Consider the following 24,232-nt stretch of genomic DNA (forward strand, 5'->3'; position numbering starts at 1 on the left):
TAAGATACATGAACATATATATGCACATTTATGTATATGCACATATGTGTATATATAGGTATTTATGTGTGTATACACATGTTTTTAGATTTATAAAATTCTAAGTACATCCTGTAAGGTAGATGCTATTTTACTATCATTTTTATAGTTGAGGATCTGAAACCCAGAGAAGTATATAACTTTCTCAAGGTCACATAACCAGAAAACTAAGATCTGTATTCAAGCCTAGATAATGTGGCTACACAGTCTGTGCTTTTACTACCCTAGAGTTATTTTCTCTATGTTAGGAATGAAAAAAAAGAAAACAATAATAGGTACAACAGAGGTGTTTTTTTTAATTATGGGGAAATATGCTTAACTTTATGAGAATAAATTAGAATACCTAGATTACATAGACAAATGTATAGGGAAAAAATGTAACTGAGTAAAACTGACTTAAAAAGAAATAGAAAATCCATATATAGATCTTTTAATCTTTAAAACTCTGTAATTTAAAATCTATCCATCCAAAAACTACTAGTCTCATTTGGCCTAATAGACTGTTTCTACCAAACTTTTAATATACAGATAATTCAAATGTAGAAAACAGCAAAGGAATGGATACTCTGTCTCTCATTTTATGAGATTTACATAAAAACCAGAAACAAACAAGATCAACATGAGAAAAGAAAGTTCTGTGCCAGGCTCCTTATGAGGTAAAAGAGATGTAAAAGTCCTATATAAAACTCTAGAAAAATAAATCTATAAAGGTGTAAAAATGATACGTTATACCAATGGGTTTTCCTGGGAATGCAAAAAAAAATGATGTTATATTAGAAAATCTACTTATATAATTCAGGCAAAGTTGAAGTTATACATGCCTATGCCACAGCAATTCTACTGTCAGATCTAGGTTCCAGAGAACTTGAGACATACAAACAACAAAAATGTACAGAAGTACTCACAGCAATGTTGTAAAAGTAAAAGATGGGAAAACAATCTAAACATCTTTCAACTGATAAATGGCAAACAGTGTAGCATATCAATGGAATAGAATAATGTAGGGTATGAGAAATGAGTGTATCAGAACTATCTGTGTTAATGCAGACAAAACTTCTAAAAATGAAACTGAAAGATAAAAAGGCAATTTTCAAAATGATGCATCAGCACCTAAAACAGTACTATGTATTGTTAAAAGATATATACATATGTATAAGGCTAAAGGTACTGATGATGTTGATAATACCAGATTTAGGATAATATCCATCCCTCTACAGGGAAGAAAGGGAACAGGGGGTCATCTGCATGGATTCAACAATCCACACCTTATACACAAAAGGCTTCGAGTGTTCAAACCCTCTCCTTCCCATTCTCCCTCTTCCTTAAACTTCTACTCGGCCTTCAAGATTTAAATCAGATTTCATTTCCTATGAAAAACCTTTTCTGACTCTTCTGTTTGCTTGCTCTTCTGGGGCCCCACAGTTCTGGGTACAAACCACAATTAAAGCACTAATCACAAAATTTATTTGTATCAAATCCTGTCTTCCCCAACTTTGGCTCCTTATATGAAATCTGAAGGATTTGACTTAAAGAAATTCAGTTCAATTCAGCAAGTATCTAGTAGAAGTCAAGCACTGTATTCTTAATCCTTGGCTGAGTGCTATGCTGCTAAACATATTACATGTTTCCTACTTTCAAAAAGATTATATTTACCAAAAAAAACTTTTAAGACAAAATTTAATATACTTAAATCTATTAGAGACACTGTCAATCAAATGTGCCAGATAAAGAGGAAAGAAATAGTTTTGAAGGTCATGATGGAAGTGAAATTTAAGCTGGGACTCAGAGAGAGAAGGGCCCAAGGGGTATGTAGAGTAATACTTATTGGCTCTTTAGAGACACTTTGGGTTTTTTTTTTTAAGATTTCATTATTTATTTGAGAGAGAGAGAGAGAGAGAGAATGCATGAGCGGGTTGGAGCAGAGGGAGAGGGAGATGAATCCTCATGCAGACTCCCTACTGAAGGCAGAGCCCAACTCAGGGCCCTGAGATCATGACCTGAGCCAAAATGGAGTGGGCCACTCAACCAACTGAGTCACCCAGGTGCCTTGGAGACACTTTAAAGAAAGGGTCAGCAAACTTTTTCTGTAATCATCTCATTGTTTTCAGCTTTGCAGGGCATTCTGTCCCTGCCACAACTCTTCTGTTGTAGCACAGTAGCAGCCATAGATAATACATAGTCAAATGACCATGACCATGATTCAATAAAACTTTAGTTATGAACACTGAGATTTAAATTTCACATAATGTTCATGTGTTACATAATATCCATTTGTTCATGTGTTACATAGTATTCATTTGATTTTTTTAACCATTTAAAAATGTAAAAACTATTCTTAGTTCATAAACCACATAAAATTAGGCGTAAGTTGGGCCATAGTTTGCCGACCCCTACTCTAAAAGACTGCCAGTTGTAATATAAAAAATGAACTAAATCGGGGATCCCTGGGTGGCGCAGCGGTTTGGCGCCTGCCTTTGACCCAGGGCGTGATCCTGGAGACCGGGATCGAATCCCACGTCGGGCTCCCGGTGCATGGAGCCTGCTTCTCCCTCTGCCTGTGTCTCTGCCTCTTTCTCTCTCTCTCTTTCTCTCTCTCTCTCTCTCTCTGTGTGTGACTATCATAAATAAATAAATTAAAATAAATAAATAAATAAATAAATGAACTTAATCAACCTGAAGGCAGGATCAGTACTAGGAGCCAATAATGACTGCTGAACAGTGGAAGGTCAAGATGAATGTGCAGATTAAGAGCTTATAACTATCAAGATAAAATATAAATCCTAATAAATAAATAAAAGTATCAATAAGGCAATGCTCTGTGAACTCGTGTGTGGAAACCCATCCCAAGCTGGCAATTTAAATTTATAATTTCCCAAGTTTTAGAAAGTAAGGAAGAAAAGAAAGTGTGATTATTTAATCAGAATGTATCTCACCACAGTTTCATCCAGGCTACTATGAGCATGCAGAGCAGCCACTATTCAACCTTCTGGAAACAGCCCTGAGGTTTACATGGAAGGCAGGGAGGCGGGGAGAAAAAAAAAAAGATCAGACATCCTGCTAATAGAAATGGTTATAGGGCAAGAAGAGGCCAAGATGGTGGGGAAAAAAAAGATATATTTATATTTTCAAGTTTGAGATCAGCCCCAGAGATTCTGCTCTTGATAAGGTTTTGTGAAATGCCATCAGTTCTATAGGTGTCTATGGTTCCTTTTCCTTTTTCTTGAAAAGATTCTATGACTGAAACAACAGGCATAATTTCAAAGAGGTTTATGATTCCTTGGTTTTGGAAAAATCTGGATTCAAGTCCAGAGTCTGTCTAATTTGCTCTGTCACCCTGCCCAGAAACATTCTATCAGGCGGCATGCTGGTAATTATTATAGATAAATATGAGTGACTAGCACACAAATTAATTTATATTTTGCATGTAATAATAGCTGTGAGTTAGTGAGCTAATGGTAATCTCTAATAAATATAACAATAATAAACTTAGGAAGTAACAGATGAATTAGGATAACATTTTGTGCTAAACCTGAGAGTGAAAAGCTGATGTAGATGCATGTACTTGCATATAACTATGGAACTCCCTCCTTAGCTTAGCCTTGGTTTTATTTATTTATTTTTTATTTTTTTAAAGATTTTATTTATTTATTCATGACAGACACACAGAGAGGGAGAGAGAGGCAGAGACACAGGCAGAGGGAGAAGCAGGCCCCATGCAGGGAGCCCGACACAGGACTCGATCCTGAGCCTCCAGGATCCGGCCCTGGGCTGAAGGCGGCGCTAAACTGCTGAGCCACCTGGGCTGCCCTTAGCCTTGGTTTTAAACAGACAAACAAAGGTATTTACGAATAGTCATTACTTCACATAGAAAGCTTCTTATATGCCACACTTCTAAAACCAGCAAGATATTTTAGGCTACATCACTTCAAGATTGAGGGAGACCAATTGTAAAGATATTGGGATCTTCACTTCCGATATTCTGGGACTGGAAGGTGTCAATATGAGTAATAGGTTGCCCAGAAATTTTTATAAAGACTCTTGAGAATGGCATGCCAAGTACTCTAAACACTCTCCACAGGGCACTCTCCACTCCGAGTTAAACGTCTAGTGATTATTAACTGAACAGAGGTGTGTACATTTGTGTGTAGGGAACTTTATGATCGATTACTCTGTTGAATAATCAGAGTTCAGAAATTAATAATTACTTGCTTGCTTTCCTGAGATTTGATTTCACCTTACATTCCTCATCCTCATCCATAAAGCAAGGAGTGATGGCTCAGGTCTTTCTTCTCTGTTACTCTGCTGTTCTATAACTTACAGAAAGGTAGCTTTCAACTAAGCATAAAGTCCTTAGTGACAATTAGAGCTGTTTAAAAATTAAATCATCTTCCTTGCAAGAAGTGAGTTCCTTGTAGCAGAGCTGGAGAGAAGCTGGAACAGGATCTGGAATGGAAAACCCTGTGCCAAGTGAGAATGAATGATTTATTTCAACAATGAGAGTCTAATTCTATCAGGTCCCCCTCCGAGACTCTGCATTCAATAGTTGCCATGGACCATGGTTCTGGGCAATTTTACATATATTTAATTTGGTCCCCATAACAATATATGAAAACTGTATCAGGAGTTGTAACCAGGTATTTTCTCATGTTCCTGTTTGAGATAGGAGAGTTAAAACTAAAACAACATATAGGTACAATGGTTTTGCTTCACATGTACCCTTGTTTTCAGAATCCTCCCAACATTCTGGGCATCTGGGTGGCTCAGCTGGTTAAGCGCCTGCCTTTGGCTCAGGTTGAAATCCTGGGGTTCTGGGATCGAGTCCCACATCAGGCTCCCTGCTTCATAAGGATCCTCTCTCCTTCTCTCCCTCTCTCTCTCTCTCTCTTTATCTCTCATAAATAAGTAAAATCTTAAAAAAAGAAAAAAAAATCCTCCAGCATTCTGCTGGCCTGTTCAGAAGGATGAAATGACAATGGTGCTGAATCCCCTTCGTGGCTCCTAAACAAAAGCAGGTTCCTAAACCATTCAGAGTCCACAATCTTAAAAGTTGAGTCTGGTTTCTCCCTAAATGGGGAGCACTTTTCACAGTACTGGAGCCTCCCTGTCACTTTCTTCTCCACTTACACAATTTTTTGAAAGCTCTTTCCTGCTGATTTTTAATTTCACTAGCCAAAAGAGCTCAGTCCCGCACCCTCCAAAATTTCATTGTGTACTTAGCCCTCCAGATTATCTATAAACATGTTTACTAAAGAGGCCCAGCAGAAATCCCTGGAGGGGCTTCCCTGTTTACATATCTCCATCAACAGCAGGCTCACACATCCTCCCTGTGTTTCCTCTATTCATACCTCTGTGTGACAAAATTACCCTTCTTAATACCATGGCAGCACAATTTGGAATAGCTTTATTGTAAAACTTTTAACTGACTCCTTGAAAGTCTAAGTAAATTACATTTATTGTTCTTTTCTGGGTGCTTACGTACCTCCTCAAACAATGCAGTCATGTTCTAGGAAACAGAATGCTTTTTCTCCACTCATTACACTTAGTGGTCAATGATCCTACAGTATTTGGAGTTTACCAACAGGAACGAGATTCACCAGTAGACTTTAGGGTCTCTACCTTAGAATGGTAACAAGAGTGGAATTCACTAATAGTGAAAAAAATAAGTGGCAATAACTTTATCTTATACTTTGGTTATTTGTTCCATTGAGCTTCTGCAGACCCTTTGAATGGACACCATAAAGTTTCAGCAATTTACTTATATCCAGCAAGCCATCCGGTTCCCTCACCACTATTTGATCTAATACTACATCTCTCGCCTCTTTGCTTCAAAAGACACGATGACAGTGGAAATTTCTATGTTTCGACAAAGACCAAAGCAAAAGAATTCATTGAGGCTCCAGATCTCCTTTCTTCCCCGTGAGCACGTCTTTTGCACCCTGATCATCAAGCAGTCCCATTGATTCCCAAGTTGACCCTCTGCTTTCATATATAAAAAAGCTTTTATTTCTGGATGACAGTCCTTTTGTGCTGTTTCTTCAATTCCTTTACAGTCTGACTTATTTACACCCGACCTGTCACACTTTGAGGCTTTCCCTGTTCTCACTTGAACAATTTTTTGCCTACTTCCACCCCCCCAAACCCTACCTTTGCTTCTTTTACACTTTGTGAGATGGATGCAAAAGTTTTTAAATGAGCTCCTAATCTTTGGTATGTGACATATTTTCCTGCCCCTCCATAAATATGTTTAAAGCATTTCCAGGTTTCCTACAAGTTACAGACTTTTTAAAATATTACTTTCAATGTTAACTTCATGCACACATTGATTTGATCTTAGTTTCATTCTCTAAAACTGAATAATAATGTGACGGTTTGTTTTTTTTTTTGTTGCTGTTGTTTTTGTTTTTGTTTTTTTTTGCTTTTTACTCCCTTTCAGAAGGTTGGATGTAATTGAGTTGTGAGCATTATTGCAATAGTCACAGATAATTTCCTGTACCAATCCCTGTCTAATCTTAGGCCTGAGTCCAGTATAGTTCCATTCCTTCCTTAATTCTAAAACTTTTTGTCTTATGAAACAGATATTTGTGTGAGATCTTCCAGTCTCAGAGTGTGATTTCCCTCATAACTATTATTTAGTCTAATTTTCCAGTGTTATCAATAGAATTTCAATATCCTTACCCTAATTGGTTGGTCTTTGGTGGGGAGTTTTAACCAGAGTTCAGGGATGGGTTCTAGGAGGTCTAAGAAGCTCCTGAAATCATGGGCAAAACCATATGTGTCTAAGGGAATGTGTACTTTTCTAAGAAAGAATTCCTCAGTTTTCATCAGCTTCTCTCAGGAATTATGAAACAAACAAACAAAAAAAGTTTAAGACCCACTGGTCCATAGTGTCCCTAAATACATTATTATTGAGCGTGAATTTCTTACCCACAGAGAAACTTATTTATCCAGCATTATTTTGTATACTTTTGTTTACTGTTTTTATTATACCTATTGTTTTCATCATTTTCTGTATATAAAATGTTATAATCCCATCAGTTCATCCATCCCTAATATTCCCATAGATTTCCTAACCCTGTAGTACCAGTTTTCTCCAGTTTCTACCCACTTTCTCCTTCTACCAAGCCTAAGGGGAAAACACTGGAATTGGGATCCTTACTTGCTACCAATCATTCTATCTACTCTTTTTTATACTTCTAGAGTTTATATATCCAGTATGCGTTTAAAGACTTGAGGCGGGACACCTGAGTGGCTCAGTGGTTGAGTGTCTGCCTTCAGCTCAGGGTGTGATCCTGGAGTCCCGGAATCGGGTTCCACGTCAGGCTCCCTGCATGAAGACTGCTTCTCCCTCTGCCTAGGTCTCTGCCTCTCTCCCTGTCTCTCTCATGAGTGAATAAATAAAAATCTAAAAAAAAAAAAAAAAAGACTTGAGGCTTTGCCTTTCTAAAAACTGTCAATTTTCTGTTTATACAGATGGATAGTTTTGCCATCCCATCTTCATCCAACGCACCACAGAATCCCCTTCTCCCTCTCACTCCTCCTTCCCCACCCCATCAGCATCGCCCTAGTGAGGTCTGTGTCAAACTGGGTCTCATGCTTCCTCTGCACTTATCAACTTTCTCCCAATTTTTAGGTTAAACGCTAAACTGCCACTTAACAGATTTGCTACACACAGAGCTCATTTTCTGGCCCCCCACATTAACACAACACCTCAATGCACCATTATATTTGCTGAACAAACCTCAGATTCTTTTGCAATCTACACAGTAACACCATTATAAGTTTTGTTCCCTACCCCCCCCTTCTTTGAACTGGACTGAACTTACCGATTTGACTCCTTGCAATGGAAACAAGAATGATATGGTAGGGAAAGAAGAATGATCCATGCCCTCTGTAAGGTCTTTTGAGAAGGCATTTTAAACAATTACCAAAAATATATATTAAAACCTACTATGTAAAAATAAATCCAAAGTAGATTCCAAAAGCCTAGCAAAAAAAGCAAGAGTGTATTTTTTAGATGTATCATGCTCACAATTCTTAATTCTTCAATCCTCTTCTACTTGAGGCAATGTACTCATACAGTTACTGTCACATCAAAATCTCCATTGTTCTTCATCAACAGGATGTTATCTAATGAAACCACAGGGCAGCTTACAACGCAATTGCAAAGACTCTTACGAAGATGTTCTCAGGATAAAAGATCTCCTTGGATTTCTGCACAGCAGCTTAGTGAGGCTGCCGCTAACCAGGCAATGTTCCAGTGACCCCACAGTCTAGAGGTCCTCCAGGACCACAGAGGTCATCCCAAAGCAGTTAAGATAATGAAGAGCAGGCAAGCTGAAACATATGCTTCAGAAATTCCATTGAGATTTGGCAGTTTGCGTCTCAGGGCGATTTTCCATTAGAAACGATGTTTAAATTGGTGAACAGGAGCCTGGGCCAGCCCGTCATGCAGATGTACTGACAATCCTAACAATGCTCCCAATTCTGGCAAACTCTATCACCATTTTATGACACTGGGGGAGAGTCACAGCATAGGCTATGGGAAGAACTTCTCTCCTTGTTGCAGTCCAAGAATCCATGTCCTCCCTACCACACTACTACCCTAATGATCTGCTCCCCACTGACCTACCCCCTCATCACACGCACACATCTGCCAGGCAGAGGAAGGGAAGACTCCTTCTTGACTTGGAGCTGTCCTCTAGCAGAGAAAAAGCATAGGAACGGGGGCACCTGCCACAGATGGTGGAGGTGAGAGATGGGGATAAGCCACAGGTCTGCGGTCTGTGGGATGGGCAAAGTAATGACGGTAAGAGCTACTATCTACTCAACATGCACTATGTCCCGGACTCTATGCCACATACTTTAGATGCACTGTCTTGCTGAATTATCACCACCACCCACGAGGCAGGAAATACTATCCCGATTTTACAAATGAAACTGAGGTTTGGTGAAAGGAAGCAGTTTGCCCAAGGTCTGAACTCCAAAGCCCGTGCTTTTAAATAATATATCTAAAGTCTGCTGCTGTATCTGGCAGCATCTGAAGTCTCAGCAGCAACAATTAAAAAGAAAGAGGGAAGGAAATTCAATAGTAGAGGGGATGGTGGTACAAAATCCTATCCCTGCAGAAGTAGAAATCTGGACCACAGCTAGGAATGGGAATGAGCATTGTAGGTTTGTTTTCCATAATTTCAATACTGCTTTTAAAAATGAAATTGATTTTCAGTAAAATGCTTGAAATGCTAACTTGTGCCCTTGGTCATTATGAATCACATCATAGGGGAACTTGAGTGGCTCAGTGGTTGAGGGTCTGCCTTCAGCTCAGGTCATGATCCTGGGGTCCTGGGATCGAGTCCCACATTGGGCTCCCCACAGGAGCCTGCTTCTCCCTCTGCCTATGTCTCTGCTTCTCTCTCTGTGTCTCTCATGAATAAATATACGAAATCTTCAAGAAAAAAAAAACATCATAATAAATGATGTTGCAATGATGTTGCAAAAGAACTCTAAAGCTTACAAGTAAATTATTTTGAACAAAAGAAAAATTATATTTAAGCTAACGCCATACTGTTTTCACATCAATACCAATATTTACTTGACTGAAATCAAATTAAACATTGTGCATTCATATGGTGATATTATAAATTAAATGCCCCTCCCACAGACCAAGAAGAGGAAATATACACTCACCAAGCACACCCAAGCGCGCACACACACACACACACACACACCTGCTACTTTATGAGTTGTTTGCTACCCTTGTTAACTGAAACAGATGAAAAACCACATCAGACTCAGAGGGAGGAGAGTTTTGCAAGGGTTTGATTTATTTCAAGAACTAAGTTTTCTCAAGCTGGGTATCCAGCAAAAAAAGGGGGGGGAGATTATTCTAAAGCATAGCATAGTCCTTAACCTTTTCAATCCCCTTTCCTAATATGCAGACCTAACCAGTTGTTAAAAGGACTTATCCTATGAGACTCATATGTCTCTGAAAGTATATCATCTCCCTATGGGTTTTACTCCACAGTAAAAGTTACTTGTAAATGTCCCTTATATTCATCTTCAGGACTGATACTACAAGATTATACTTGGGACATTTCTTTCTAAGCAAAAGTGAACTTGATCTTTTTGGTGAAACCACCCTTGAGACACCCCAAGAATTCAGAAAAGTCTGCACTTCCTCCAACAATCACACAGAGATCAATGCTAATTTCAGGATACAGTCTTGCTTCTTTACAGCTCTCAATGACTCGTATGGAAATTAAACCTTTAAGTTGATTCTGCATCACTGCCCTGAGCAGGCCAGCATGCTGCTCTCTCCATAAGCCAGCCAGTGAGAGCAACTGCAGCAGAGTCTGTGCTGAGGTTATATAATGACGGAACTGGCCCAAGCAACAGGGGGCTTTGAAGGAGGGGGATAGATGGAAGGCTTGAGTGCTAATTCAACAAAATGAAAATCATTCCCAGGAATCACTCTCCAGGACTTTGAACCAAAAAAACAAAAGTAATTTTACCTTTAATAATCAAGGTGAATATCAGTAGCTTTGAGGAGAGGGAGGAAATCACCTAATAATGTGCTCATTATTCACAGATTTTTTTTTTTTCAAGTCCCCATTGAAAAGTACCATCCCATTATCAGGTTACAAGAGTGACATCTAGTGGACTCATAATGCAATGACCGAGAGGCTTTCGCACACACTTGAGAACAGGGCTTCTCAAAATCTAAGGTGAAATCGAAATTACCTGAGGATCTTGTTAAAATGCAGATTCCGATTCAAGTAAAGAAACCAAAATCTATTATTTCTAACAAGTTATAGGTAATGCTGACGCCACCGCTCCATGGACCTGTAAGAGTGGCAAGGACCTAGAACATTTCGCACCAGCTTTTACCCTCAGGAAAGAAAAGAGGGAAGGGACATTTGGGAATCATTTCCAGGTTAAAATTAGGCCAAGTGAATTAACATGATTTTTTTAAGTTCCTAGTTCACTAGCCCAACACAGTATGCACATTCACAATCTCCTGTCCAGCAGAGTCCTGACACCAGTACTCCTCGTCCTAAATGCCAGAAACAAAACTAAGAAGGAAAAGACCTTACTTCACAATCACATTTATTTGTGACATGATTTGCTCAAGTCTCCAACACAGGATCACTTCAGAACTTAACATCTTGCAAGTTTTCTTTCATTGTTATTATTTTATTCGCCCAATACTGAAGTATGATATAGTAGTAATTTGTACCGTATCAGAACTCATTCCTTTCTCCCCCAGGTAACCCGCACCTGAGCAGGAAGCCGGTGGGGTATTGTCTAAGTGCCAAGCACACCTACTCAGAATGTCAACAACATTTGCCCTGGACACCCCTAAGAACAGAACAGGATGTGTGACTACATCCAAATCCAACCGTTTCCAGAATCCAGTCCTATGTGGTTTTTCTGAGCCAAAGAACCTTGACGTCCATGCAGAACAACCAGACTAGGCCGTCAGCTGTAAGACTCTCCTCTGTGGAGGAGCTCTGCTAGGCCCCACGCAGACTCCTCCTGCCACAGCCTCCACCTCAGCTACATTAGACCCATTCTTTGGTTCCAGGTCATGGTTTTAAGAGCCATCAACACTGAGGGAAATCAGTCTTTCTGTCTCCAAACACACACACAAACACGCACAAAACCCACTTTCTGGTCTAGTAAAACCCTTTGGGACAAATGGATTAATCTAAGACAGTCGTTTTTTAAGCAGTGGAATTCTTATTTCAAACTGGCAAACAAACAAAAGTGGAGCTGTTTTGGCTGAAATGGAGCTGGAATTCTTGGCGATCTGCCTACTTGATTCCTCCCCAGGCTGCCCCTCACCCCATACTCCTGAATACTCCTCTTCATGCCCCAAATACTCCTTCCTGCCCTAAATCCCACCCCCAGCTACCATGCTCACAGAAACACAGTTTGAACCAGAATCAATGAGTCTCACAATCACTAAAACCATCCCCAACTCCCAGATCACTCAAGGACAATATTGTTTTCATTACCCACATGGAGCAAGAGATACCTGTTTCACTATAATTTGACTTAGTTATGATTCTAACAGTTTTTGCATCTTCAATCAAAGGATTTATCCAAAAGATGTACAACCTGATTTCCTGATGGAAATTTGCTTTTAAGTCATAATTAAGGATCTCTGTCATGAGTAAACAACAGAATTGTTTATACCTCTTCAATTACTCTTGGCAGTCCTAAAGGGGAAAATAGGTAGAGGAAAAAAGTCACGTAATTCTTCCTCAAAATGGGGATGAAAATAGAAAATGTAACTCAATATGCCTGTTTCAGTAAGTGGCACTGCCTCACTTGCCTACAGAGTAGAGAGTCCTTGCCTCAGTTAGAATTCCAGTTACGAGGGATCCCTGGGTGGCGCAGCGGTTTGGCGCCTGCCTTTGGCCCGGGGCGCGATCCTGGAGACCCGGGATCGAGTCCCACGTCGGGCTCCCGGGGCATGGAGCCTGCTTCTCCCTCTGCCTGTGTCTCTGCCTCTCTCTCTCTCTCTGTGACTATCATAAATAAATAAAAAAAAAATTTAAAAAAAAAAAAAAAGAATTCCAGTTACGACACATGGGACCTTGGGAAAATTAGCTACCTCTCTCTATCCTCAGGCTCCTCATCTGAAAGTGAGAGCAATACCTATTTCATGGGGCTCTTGTGAAGACTGAATTAATATATGTAAGGGAGTTAATAACCAACACGGTGTGATCATTCGATAAATGTTGCCTCTAATGATAATTACAATTACTAATATAATAGTATTAAGAGTAATAACCATTAATATTCTTCTTTAACTGAATATTCAAAATGGTATTTGATTCTCTTGGAAAATTTCAGCCAAAATTTTTTAAGTGTGATTTATTCCTTTTCTTAAATTCAAGTGTAATTAACATATAGCATTTTATTAGTTTCAGGTACAGAGTATAATGATTCAATAATTCTATACATTTCTCAGTGTTCATCAAATTAAGTGTACCCTTGGGACACCTGGGTGGCTCAATGGTTGAGCGTCTGCCTTTGGCTCAGGTTGTGATCCCGAGGTCCTAGGATCAAGTCCCACATCGGGCTCCCTATAGGGAAACTGCTTCTCCCTCTGCCTATGTCTCTGCCTTTCTGCATGTCTTGTGAATAAACAAATAAAATATTTTTTGAAAGAGTACCCTTAATTACCTTATCAATTACACCCATTCCTCCCCCCACCTCCCCTCTGGCAACCACCAGTGTCTTCTCTATTTAAGAGTCCATTTTTTTGTCTTTTTCTTTGTGTTTTGTTTCTTAAATTTCACATATGAGTGAAGTCATATGGTATGTGTCTTTCTCTGTTTAACTTCTTCCACTTAATATTATACCCTCTTGGTCATCCATGTTGTCCCAAATGGCAAGATCTCATTCTTTTTTATGGTTGAGTAATATTCCAGTGTGTGTGTGTGTGTGTCTGTGTGTCTGTGTGTCTGTGTGTGTCTGTGTGATCTTCTTCATTTATCTATGGATGGACATTTGTGTTGCTTCCATATCTTGGCTATTGTAAATAATGCTGCAATAAACATAGGGGTGCATATATCTTTGCGAATTAGTGCTTGGGAACTACTGGATCATATGGTAATTTTATTTTTAGTTTTTTGAAGAACCTCCATACTGTTTTCAACAGTCGCTGCACCAATTTGCATTCCTACCATCAAATTTTAGCCAAAATTGAGAGGTATAAACAACATACAGTCCCATCAATTCTGCATATATATTGAGAATACTGAGAATGTAAGAGAAGCTGATATGATCCTAAATGAATTTCAGATATATTCCTTAAGATACATTGCCTTTCCTTGTGTCTCTTTGTTTTACCTCTCAGTGAAACATATTAAAAAAAAAAAACATATTTATCAATTAGAGGCAGTTCTGATTTTTAAAAATCACATTAGTTTTTGAATAGTTATAACTATGTTTATTCTTTGTGCAATACATTGCTCTCCTTAAACATCATATTGTCTAATTTATTTTAAATTTAAAAATTTTATTTTAAATGAAAGAAAGCTGAACTTTTTCTAGGAAAAGTCCAGAAGATGGCAGCTATTATGTGAGTAGCTGGCTATCTGCCTTTTTTTAACTGCCTGTTGGACTGCTCAATTATCTATACTGTTAGGACTGTGCCAAAGTACTGACCACTTGGCTTCAAAGCAACCAGAATCTTCAAATAAATTTTTTTTGTTTTAACAAGAATCCAAAAAACTCATAAGGACTGAGGCACACATAAGCTTCATAGCAAATATTCAAAAGCTACCTTGCCAAAAGCTTTAGAACAAAGAGGATGGGAGAAATTCAGACAATTTATGACTTAATTTACAAAAAAAAAAAAAGACTTTTGAATATTCTAACATGTTAGTACGAAGTAATCCAGAAGTTTTCAGAAATCTCTGAGATGTAATCTAATGTATCCCCTATCACCAGCACTTCTGTTCCAAATAAACCTCTAGGTATTTTTTACTGGATAAATTATCAAAGTTTACTGCAATCTTAAGGTTATAAGAACAATGTTTAAAATACTCTGTAGTTCTCTCACTTTTTAAAAGTGGGGGACAAATCGCCACAATTTTCAGCTCTCAAGGGGAGATATATCTTTCCTAGAAAAAAGTTCCCATCTTGTGGGCTTCTCTGATATTACTTCTGAAAATCATTTTTGTCATGCTTCATTTTGTTAACTGTGAGTTTATACTAAATCTCAATTAACTAGACAATTCAGTAAACTGGAAGCCCTGTTCCCCTTGACAATGAGGTGATATTGCTATAGATGATTCTTCTCAAACTTTATTTTTTTCAAGAAGTTGGTAAGAGAGTTCTCAACACAAGGAGGAATTTTTTCTCCTTTTTCTTTTTCTCTTTTTTTTTGTAGCTATAAGAAAAGATGGATGTTAGCTGATCCTATTGTAGTAATCATTTCACAATATATGTAAATCAAACCATCACACCATATGCCTTAAATTTACACATTGATGTATATCAATTATTTCTCAATAAAACTAAAAAAAAAGTACTGGCAACATTTTGGCAATGGCTGAACTCTATAATTTCCTTAAAAAATCTAAGAACAGTTTTTTTAAAAAACAAACAAACAAAAATACCGCAGCATGTTGCTCCCCTTTCCATTTGAAAGAAAAAAAAAAAAGAAAGAAATTAAAGTAGAAATTCCCTTAAGAAAGAAACTCAGCTATGTGTCTTTATTCTTTGTTTACTCTGCCCCTAAGCTGCCATGGATATGTTCATGGAGATTACTTTGTAGCTTCCTAGAAACTATTTTACAGTTATAATTATTAGTTTAACTACAGAAATAATAATAGGAGCCACTTTCCACTGAATTCTTACAAGAGTCAAGTACTGCACAAAACTCCTAGTATATACTATCTTATTTAATTCTCTCAAAACACATGGAAACAACTATCATTATCACTTTTTTGCACAGGAAACAGCTAACACTAGGGATATGAAAAGACTTGTCCAAGATTTCACAGTAAGTGGCAGAGCCAAGTTACGAACCCAGGTCTGACTCTGAAGCTCAAGCTCTCCCAGCTGTGCCTGCTATTTACTGCTTCTAAGTTCCTTGAAATCAAGGGCCCAGTTCTTCCTCATCTGGAAACCTTCAGGAATTAAACCACTACCTACTCCATAGGGGACTCAAGAAATTGTTGCTTAACTGAATAATCAAGAGTCACTTGAAAGCATAAATTGAAAATGTGGTAGACAGAAACCTACGATTAATTGCCCCAGAGCTCAGAATTCAGATATACTTCAAGGTCACTTATTAGGCTTGATATCTTCTAGAATCAAAATAAATAGGTCTTTGTCAAAGAGATGATGGAAAGAATTTAAAAGAATCCTACCATCTGTCAAAGAAACTAAAAGACAGGCATCCACAATGTATCAGGCACCAACAGAATTACTAGTCTGGATAAAACAGGAAAGGAAATAAATTTTGAAATATTAAAACCAGGTTCTTTGACTATCTACCCATGGTCACAGTAAAGTTGCTTTCTCTCTCTTGGTCTCCCTTTCATCAATATAAAATAAGGAAAAAATATATATCCAAAATATTATATATATATATGTATATATATATATATATAATATATATACTTAAAAGGTTACTAGTATGTGTTTAACGGAAGCCATCATGATTATTGTCATTGTTACTAGCAATGCATCAGTTAAGTTAAATATGTGATATATGCCTGTTTAAATTATACTTTCAAACTTCAGTGAATGCTTTAGCATGACTATGGTTAAAAAAAAAAAAAGTCACATAAGAAGAGGCACATGTATATCATTTACCTTTTCACTTTTTAAAAAATCCTTAACATGGGTTAAAAAAAAATTCCCAAGGTTACTTAATCTGTTATGATTTAACAGCATTTTAACGTTTTCTAAGGAATGATAGCAAAGTGCTGCATCTCTTCAAACTTGGAATTTACTGCCTGTCTGAGTCTCTGCTTGTGCCAAATTAAATATACAGTATAATGTCCATACCAGAAATAACATAGCACAGTTTCCTGCTCTATTCCTTGGTTGAATGGGCCCGAAATGAAGAAAGGAAGACATGATTTTATTTAATCATCTGAATAATGGTTTTCTTCAATCCCTTGAATTAGAAGGTACTCCAGGAAAAAAAAAAAAAAAAAAGTTTAAAAGAAATTGCCATGTGAATTATCAGGCTATTTAAAGGAGAAATTTCTTTTGAAGGCCCTACATTTGAAAGGCTCAAGAAAAAGCATTAAAAAGAGTAATATTAATGAACGACTTAAAAAGTCAACTTCCCCTAGCTCCTCCAAACTGCTGAGGAGTGAGGATTGTAAAATCCCTTGGCCTGTGAAGTACAAGTGAATTGTAGACTAGTGCTTCTTCCCAGCAGATACTACCCAAAACTCTTCTGAGGAATTTTGGAATAGAAGAGCATGGAGAAATGGGATGGTATATGGGAAAAGATGCCCTGGGGGTCTAAGGAAGGTTGCTGGGTTTTTTAAGGTGAAGGACATAGACATCTGATTATCCACTGATAGATAATGCAGGTGATAGAGAAGATAAAGTGCTGGAACAACACCTTTAAGTGGGCAAAATATGGACAGGGACAATTCATCCATTGTGATAGCAGGGAATGAAATGAACTATAAGTGGGCACACATGTGGGAGCCTGGGAGGTATGGCAGAGGAAGGATGAGGTAGTTCTCTAATGATTGCATCAATTTTCAGTGAAATAAGAAACCATCTTTGGCTAAGGGTGAGGAGAGAGGGGGAGGATCTGAGGAGAAAGAAGAAGTGAAATAGTCATCTCAGAGAGAGAAAATAAATGTGTAAGTAGTGTTCTAGGACTGTGAGTTAGGCTGAGGGACCACTTGAGAATGGTGGCCATGAACAGAGAGTGAGGTCGTCAACATGGTAGCTATGTTTTCTTATAGCCATACACTACATGACTGTGGGCATGGAATAGAAGGAGAATTAATTTTAATCAGCAGTGGGATGTTGCCAGTTGGATACAAAGGAGATGGTATAGTCAGCTAAACCGCTGAGCCACCCGGGCTGCCCTCAGCAATAATAATAAAGTCTAGATCTGGAACCCTGTTACTCATAGTGTGGCATCAATATCGCCTGGAGTCAGGCAATGCATCTTAAGATGATCTCTATTTAGAGATTCATATGCATGATAAAGTCTGACAAACACCTGAGTGGTAGCCAAGTGAAAACAAGAAAAATCATTAAGAGCCATGAGAGGTTAAAGAAATGAAAGGACAGGATGTCGCTTGGGTCATCTAAGTGGATTACAAGGCCACCAAGATTTTTGACAGAAGACATGACTAGGTCAAAGGAAGAGATAAACAGAGCCACACGGGAATGACTGTCCAGGTCCTAACAGGCGCCTGGAAGGCTTGGAGTCCTGGTGGTGATTGAGGCACATGTGTAAAGGATGCTGGGATTGGTGTTCTTTTAAGGGAAGGAGATAGTTGTGGTTGTCTCATCCTCTGGATTGCTCTCCTCAGAAATTTATACTGATCATGAGGGTGACGCTATAGCTGAAGAAGCTGTGGTTTTACAAGAAGGATACAGAACTCTGTGAGCTCCCCCAAGTCCTGTTGGGAGTAGTGCAGACTGGGAGAAATATGGTCTTATCAGGAACACAGACAGAGCTTAGTATGCATCTATTAGTCCACATGCCAGCATGCTCCTTAGGGCACAGAAGTAGTACAGTTAAGCATTTAGGATAAATGTGGCCACCCAAAGATCTGTGCTTGTACTAGCAAGCACAATAATTCTATTTGAGACTGGAGAAATTCATTGAACTCGAAGAGAAGCAGAAAAGAAGAGGGAAGAGAAGGAAGAACACGAAGGATGGGGAGAGTCATATGTTCTTCAGGACAGTGAAACTCCCTAGAAACAGCCTAAGTATATGATTAAGAAAGGTGAAGCCTCCCAGAGATTGTACAAGTTTCATCTATAAAAATCTCCCCCATCTTCCTTGAAAATATATAGTGTAGTCTCCTCTCTTCAACAGTACATTTGTGAATGGATCTTCTGTGATACTAGAGAGGGGTAGAGGTCAGTGAGATCATGAGCCCACAAAGCAGAGGAGAATATGCAAATACAGGTTCCTGGGATGTTGAAGAAATTTAATAGAGAATTTTGGATATACACAGGTTATGAAATTAGGGGGATTATGATAATTAATCATGTATGTAGAGGGCAGTGGCCTCACTGATAAATATGTTACATAATAATAAAACATATTCTTTTTGAAGACTGGTCAACTGCTTCCTCTGCACTCTCCTCTCCCATCTCCCAAAACCCTTCTATCATCATAATTTTTTGAACAACTGAGAAACATTTCAGGGTGCTGGGGTGGCTCAATCGATTAAGCCTCTGACTTTGGCTCAGGTTGTGATCCTGGGGTCCTGAGATGGAGCCCCACGTTGGGCTCCCCACTCAGCAGGGAGTCTGCTTCTCCATCTGCCCACCCCCTGTTCGAACTCTCTCTCTCTCTCTCTCTCTCTCTCTCAAATAAAATGTTAACATATTTATGTGTGTATTTATTACATACACACACACACACACACACACGAATACTATGTAATTGTTAATCCTTTGGGCTAGGTGTTTCTCAGGGTCAAGGCCCAATGGTAATAGAAACAAAAGAAGCACTGACTGAAATCTACAAGTTCTTTCTTAAAATCTGAATTTTCACAGGGCACCTGGATGGATCAGTCAGGCATCCAGTTCCTGATTCTGGCTCAGGTCATGATCTCAGGGTCATTAATTAGCTAACTAATTAATTTTAAAAATGTGAATTCTCAGAAAAGCATCCACCAATACAGTCAACAAGTAGCAAAATGAGTATCTCAATTTTACTTTTGTTGAGCTAACTCATTTTTTAAAAGTTGACAAAGAATAGGGAGGAAAGAGCACAAGTGGATGATCAAACTGAGAAGTTAAAAATTGCATGTATGTAAAATAGCATACAAATCAAGGATCACTACTCTTTAAGAAATGTATATGTATTTATTCACAGTCTGTGATCTTTCAGCTAGGGTTCAACAAGAATTAAGGAGAGTGAGCAGTGTACCTAACTAATTCCTGAGACCATCAGGGTCTCCACTATAGATTTTCAGCTCAAAACTCAGACAACTCAAATTAGATGCAAAGCTATAATTATTATAGAAAAATGAATTATAATTATCCTGGCACTCACCCATAAAAATATTTCCCAAATCTATTTTAAAAATTAAAAACAGACCAAGGTCTAGAAGCATATCTAGGATCCATCTTAGCATGCTAGCTTCATTCAAGCTGAATTTGTATTTGGTCCTTAATCACAGTGTTGAACCAGGCCTCCACCAAGAGGAAACAAATTAATTCTGAGTTCCTAAGGAAAAACCCTAGTAGATCTTCTCTTATTTCTTACAGATAATAAAGCAGCAATCAACTAGATCAAATAAGCACAATATCTACTTTATGTGACCGGGACAGTTCAAGCAGGAAAAGTATATTTCTGTCTTCAAAGAATACACACACACACACACACACAGTCTCCCATATCCTTTGCCTACCATAATAAAGGCCAAAGATTCTAAATTTCTTTTTACCTTGCAGTGACGTAATTGAGAGCATTTACCCAAGATGCCAGAGCTCTAGGTACAAACACTCAGGAGGGACTACAGAGGTCTATACCAAAGTTTTTTTAAAGAGACATTCTTTTTTAAAAAATATATACAAGCAGGGATCCCTGGGTGGCGCAGTGGTTTGGCGCCTGCCTTTGGCCCAGGGCGCGATCCTGGAGATCCGGGATCGAATCCCACGTCGGGCTCCCAGTGCATGGAGCCTGCTTCTTCCTCTGCCTGTGTCTCTGCCTCTCTCTCTCTCTCTCTCTCTCTCTCTCTGTGTGTGACTATCATAAATAAATAAATAAAAATTTAAAAAATATAGAATTTAAAAAAATATATACAAGCAAAAAATAAACTATAAACCTTATACTAGAGCATAATGAACACCTCCCATGTGAAGTGGTCTGGAATTGTACTATAAAGCCTCCCGAGTCAAAACTGCTTTCTTCACACACCAAAAACTGAAGATTGGACTTCCATTGTTAGTGATGAATTCCCACGAGTTCCAACATTTCCCTCTGTTAAAATGCCTGTGAAAGGGATTGCCATCATCAATGAGGAGTATCAGTTAGTTGCTGCAACCCTTTAGCTAGAAGCAAGTCTGATGGAGAAGGGGTGGGATGGAGTAGAAGACCTGAACTGGAATCACAGCACTCTCCTGTCAAAGGTAGCAGGATCTGAAAGGTTAGTCGACAAGGAGGCAGATCAGAGTTGGGATCCATCTATTGAACACAGGTATCAAATTCCCTATTTGAGAAGTGAAGAGGTGAAAGTTGATCTCTAAAAAGTTCAAAACTGCCACTTTTGTGAAGTGTGGTGGGTCTGGCTAGAAGTGCATGGTTCAGCCCCAAACGGAACTAACATGTTACCAATGCTGGTCATAAAAGCACTGCTGAAGAAGAGGGCAGGCACTCAAGAAAATGTTCCACAAGTACAACTATGTCAAAAGGCCATTCTACAGGGAAATCATAGTAAACGCCTCACATGTAAAAAGACCATAAATAGAAATAGAGGAAAAATTCTAGACTCATCTTGGTTCACTGAAGTGTTCACACTCGTATTAAGAGAAATGGAAAAGAAAGTTGGGCTGAAGGAAATAATGTTCTTAAAACTAAAAGGATGATTAGCAGCAGTGTGGACGGATTGGCTGGCCAATGGAAAATGCTGGCTTTCATGCATGCTGTCAAGAGTACTCGCTCGGAAATGGCTGCAATAAAATTCACTCCTTTGTTCAATAGATATTTATACAGTGCCTTGTACGTGCTTCTGCTGGATGTGTAAAGCAATGAAAAAAGACACCTCTACTCTTAAACTTCCAATATATGACAGAAGATACAACAATGATATTAGTAAATTGATGGGAAATGGTACAACTGAGTCAAGCAAAGGTTAGGGGTTTGGAAGAAGAGTTAGAGTTGCTGTTCTCATTTTTATTTGTGAAGGATCACAGTTCTTTCACACATTCTTTCGCACTAGCCAACGTCAAGAATTTCTAAGGACAAGTTTAGACACTTAATAAAGAGCATCAGTCCCTAAACCATCTGCTTTGCTCTGAAAATAAAGATCCGTCACATGCAAATTTTCATTTTACTCCAACCCTATGAGAATGTTATTGTCAGCTGAGATAGGTAACATTTGGTTTATAATTGACATGGTGAACAAACCATGCTTTATAAAATGGCTACAATCAGTGCTTCTTTGGGATGAAAAAAAAAACCATCATATGAGGCCAAAAGTCACTCACTTTCAGCAACTTCCTTTGATCCTTTTAAGTGTCCTATTACTAATCTTCTGACGAAGAAATGTGCAAAATACAGAATTTAAAGTGAACAACAGAACCTTGTTATAGTCAGACAAAGATATATAACAGAATACCCCACGAGGCTTTTTCTTAAAAAGGGAAATCATCTCCCAAACTCGTATCATACAAACCCACAGATTAGAATAGCCCAACCCTATGTTGTGTGTATCATTCTTACCTGATAAGGAACAATGCTGACATGAGCTGTGCCCCAACGTTCTGCTTCCTTTTGGCCAATAAGATAATTAGCAGCTATGTGAGTCAAACATGCCACCTACCAGGAGGGAAAAAAAAAAAAGGTAGTTTACCCACAAATCATAAAAAGAAGGTTATACTACCTAAGTTCTTATTTGAATTCACTTCATGTCATTGCAAAAAAATAAAGAAGAAAGAAAGAAAGAAAGAAAGAAAGAAAGAAAGAAAGAAAGAAAGAAAGAAAGGAGAGAGAGAAAGGCAACTCAAAATATATCAGCAAATATATAGGCATCATCCTACAAAGAAAGGAAGAGCAGTATTACATTACTGCACGAGACTAAATATGAATAACATTCAGCTCTCGAAAAGATCACCTGAAGACAGAGGTTGGCCCAATAGATGAAACCTTGGTCCAGCCTTTAGCAGAAAAACCATAGCAAAATACATCAGCAACCAGTACATTCCTTTCCCCTCTTCACCCATGTCCTTTTACTTTCTGTCAAGATGACAAAAAAAAAAAAAAAAGAGCCTGTGTCATAAATGACCAGCTGAACCAGTCATGAGCCATATTCCTTTAAATTGCTCATTTCAAAAAAAAAGTAAAAAATAAAAAATAAATAAATTGCTCATTTCATGAGAAAAATAACAATAATAAACCTCTATTTTGTTGACATCGACTCAGTCAAGTCTTCTGTTTCTAGCTGCCCAAAGCATTCTTACTGGCACCGACGATCGACATTACTTGACTTGTTAAAACTCCTTATTGAATCATCCTATTTGCACAAAAAAGTGCTCTACCTCTTTAAAACCTAGTCCTAACCCTATATCCTCATTATCCTACTTACTTCAATTTTCAAAAGCCCTAGATTTATTAAAGGGGTCATCTCAAACCTTAAGGTCAATCTCTGACTCTTGCAGTACTTCATACACATATCTTGAAAGCCTACAATAACTCAATTCCATAGGAGGATAACAGGAGGATAATGGACTTGACTCCTGGTGACCTGCCACAAGGAGATTACGTTCCCATGAATAACCATGCCTCCAAGGGTCCCAAACTATGGAAAAACAACCTAATGACAACCTTCGATTGTTTCCAGAAAGAAAGCTTCTGGCCTCATGACATAATCATAAGATAGCATGGGCTCATTCTTCCCATCCTAGATGATCAGATGTGATGGGGAATCTCCCAAGCCAGCAAGTCAAACATATCCCGAACTGAGTTTGGCTCCTGAAATAACTCAAGGATTTGTTTTTCAGGCCTTGGTGATACAACCTGATATTGCCCTGTACCTGGCATGGCAGCGTGCCTCCCACAAGGCCTATCAATAGGCCTCAGCCTGCATGCAGCCCCTTAGAGCAGAAGACATTCTCCTTTACTTTATTCTTGGGATTTACACTCACTTTTATGTTCATTTACTGCTCTGTTGAAATTGGAACTGCCTTATGGCAGCTGGTTCGGCTGTACTGCCCAGGTGGCAAAACTAATAAACTTTGAGTCATCCACTTCTGGACCTCCATCTGGTCTCAGGCATTTGAACCATGGAGCATTCCAGGGCTGCCTGGGGCTGCCTAGTGCTAATCACCATTTCACAGATCACTTCTGTGTCTTTCAAAATGGAAAATCAAATCAACATTTTGTAGTAAAAAATGCACTGGATGGGAAGTCCAGTTTCATGGTTTTTCATTTGTCACCTCCAAGTAGTTGTATGACTATAGGTATTTAATTTAAATACCTTGACCTTCAGACACATTCTCTATAAAATATTGGGCATTTAAACAAAATGGGTGGTTTTCAATATTTTTTTAAGCAGAACTCCTGTATCAAACAAATAATGCATGAAATCCTAATATATGAGCAGATAATAATATCCCAAGTGTTCTGGTTGAGGCAGAAGCAGGTCTACAACGTCACCCTGGGCAGCATGAGCAAACAACATGATCTGTAAAATACTAAATGGTCTTACATTTGCTTCCAAGGTCTACACCTCTGACTATTATTCTTCGTAACAGTCTAGAAGATACCAGGAATGAAATTGTAGTC

At 38.5% G+C, this 24,232-nt stretch overlaps 1 protein-coding gene across 2 annotated transcripts in view; it reads right to left on the reverse strand.

The window, feature by feature from the left end:
* The window catches only part of SUGCT (succinyl-CoA:glutarate-CoA transferase), a 713,960-nt gene that overhangs the window by 521,059 nt on the left and 168,669 nt on the right, over positions 1 to 24,232 (reverse strand). For both annotated transcript variants that reach the window (XM_025449593.3, XM_025449590.3), the window contains one exon: positions 22,172 to 22,267. In XM_025449593.3, coding sequence (XP_025305378.1) covers positions 22,172 to 22,267 — 96 coding nt within the window. The remainder of the gene's footprint in view (positions 1 to 22,171; positions 22,268 to 24,232) is intronic.

Source organism: Canis lupus, chromosome 18 (genome assembly GCF_003254725.2).
Source record: "Canis lupus dingo isolate Sandy chromosome 18, ASM325472v2, whole genome shotgun sequence".
NCBI lineage: Eukaryota > Metazoa > Chordata > Mammalia > Carnivora > Canidae > Canis > Canis lupus.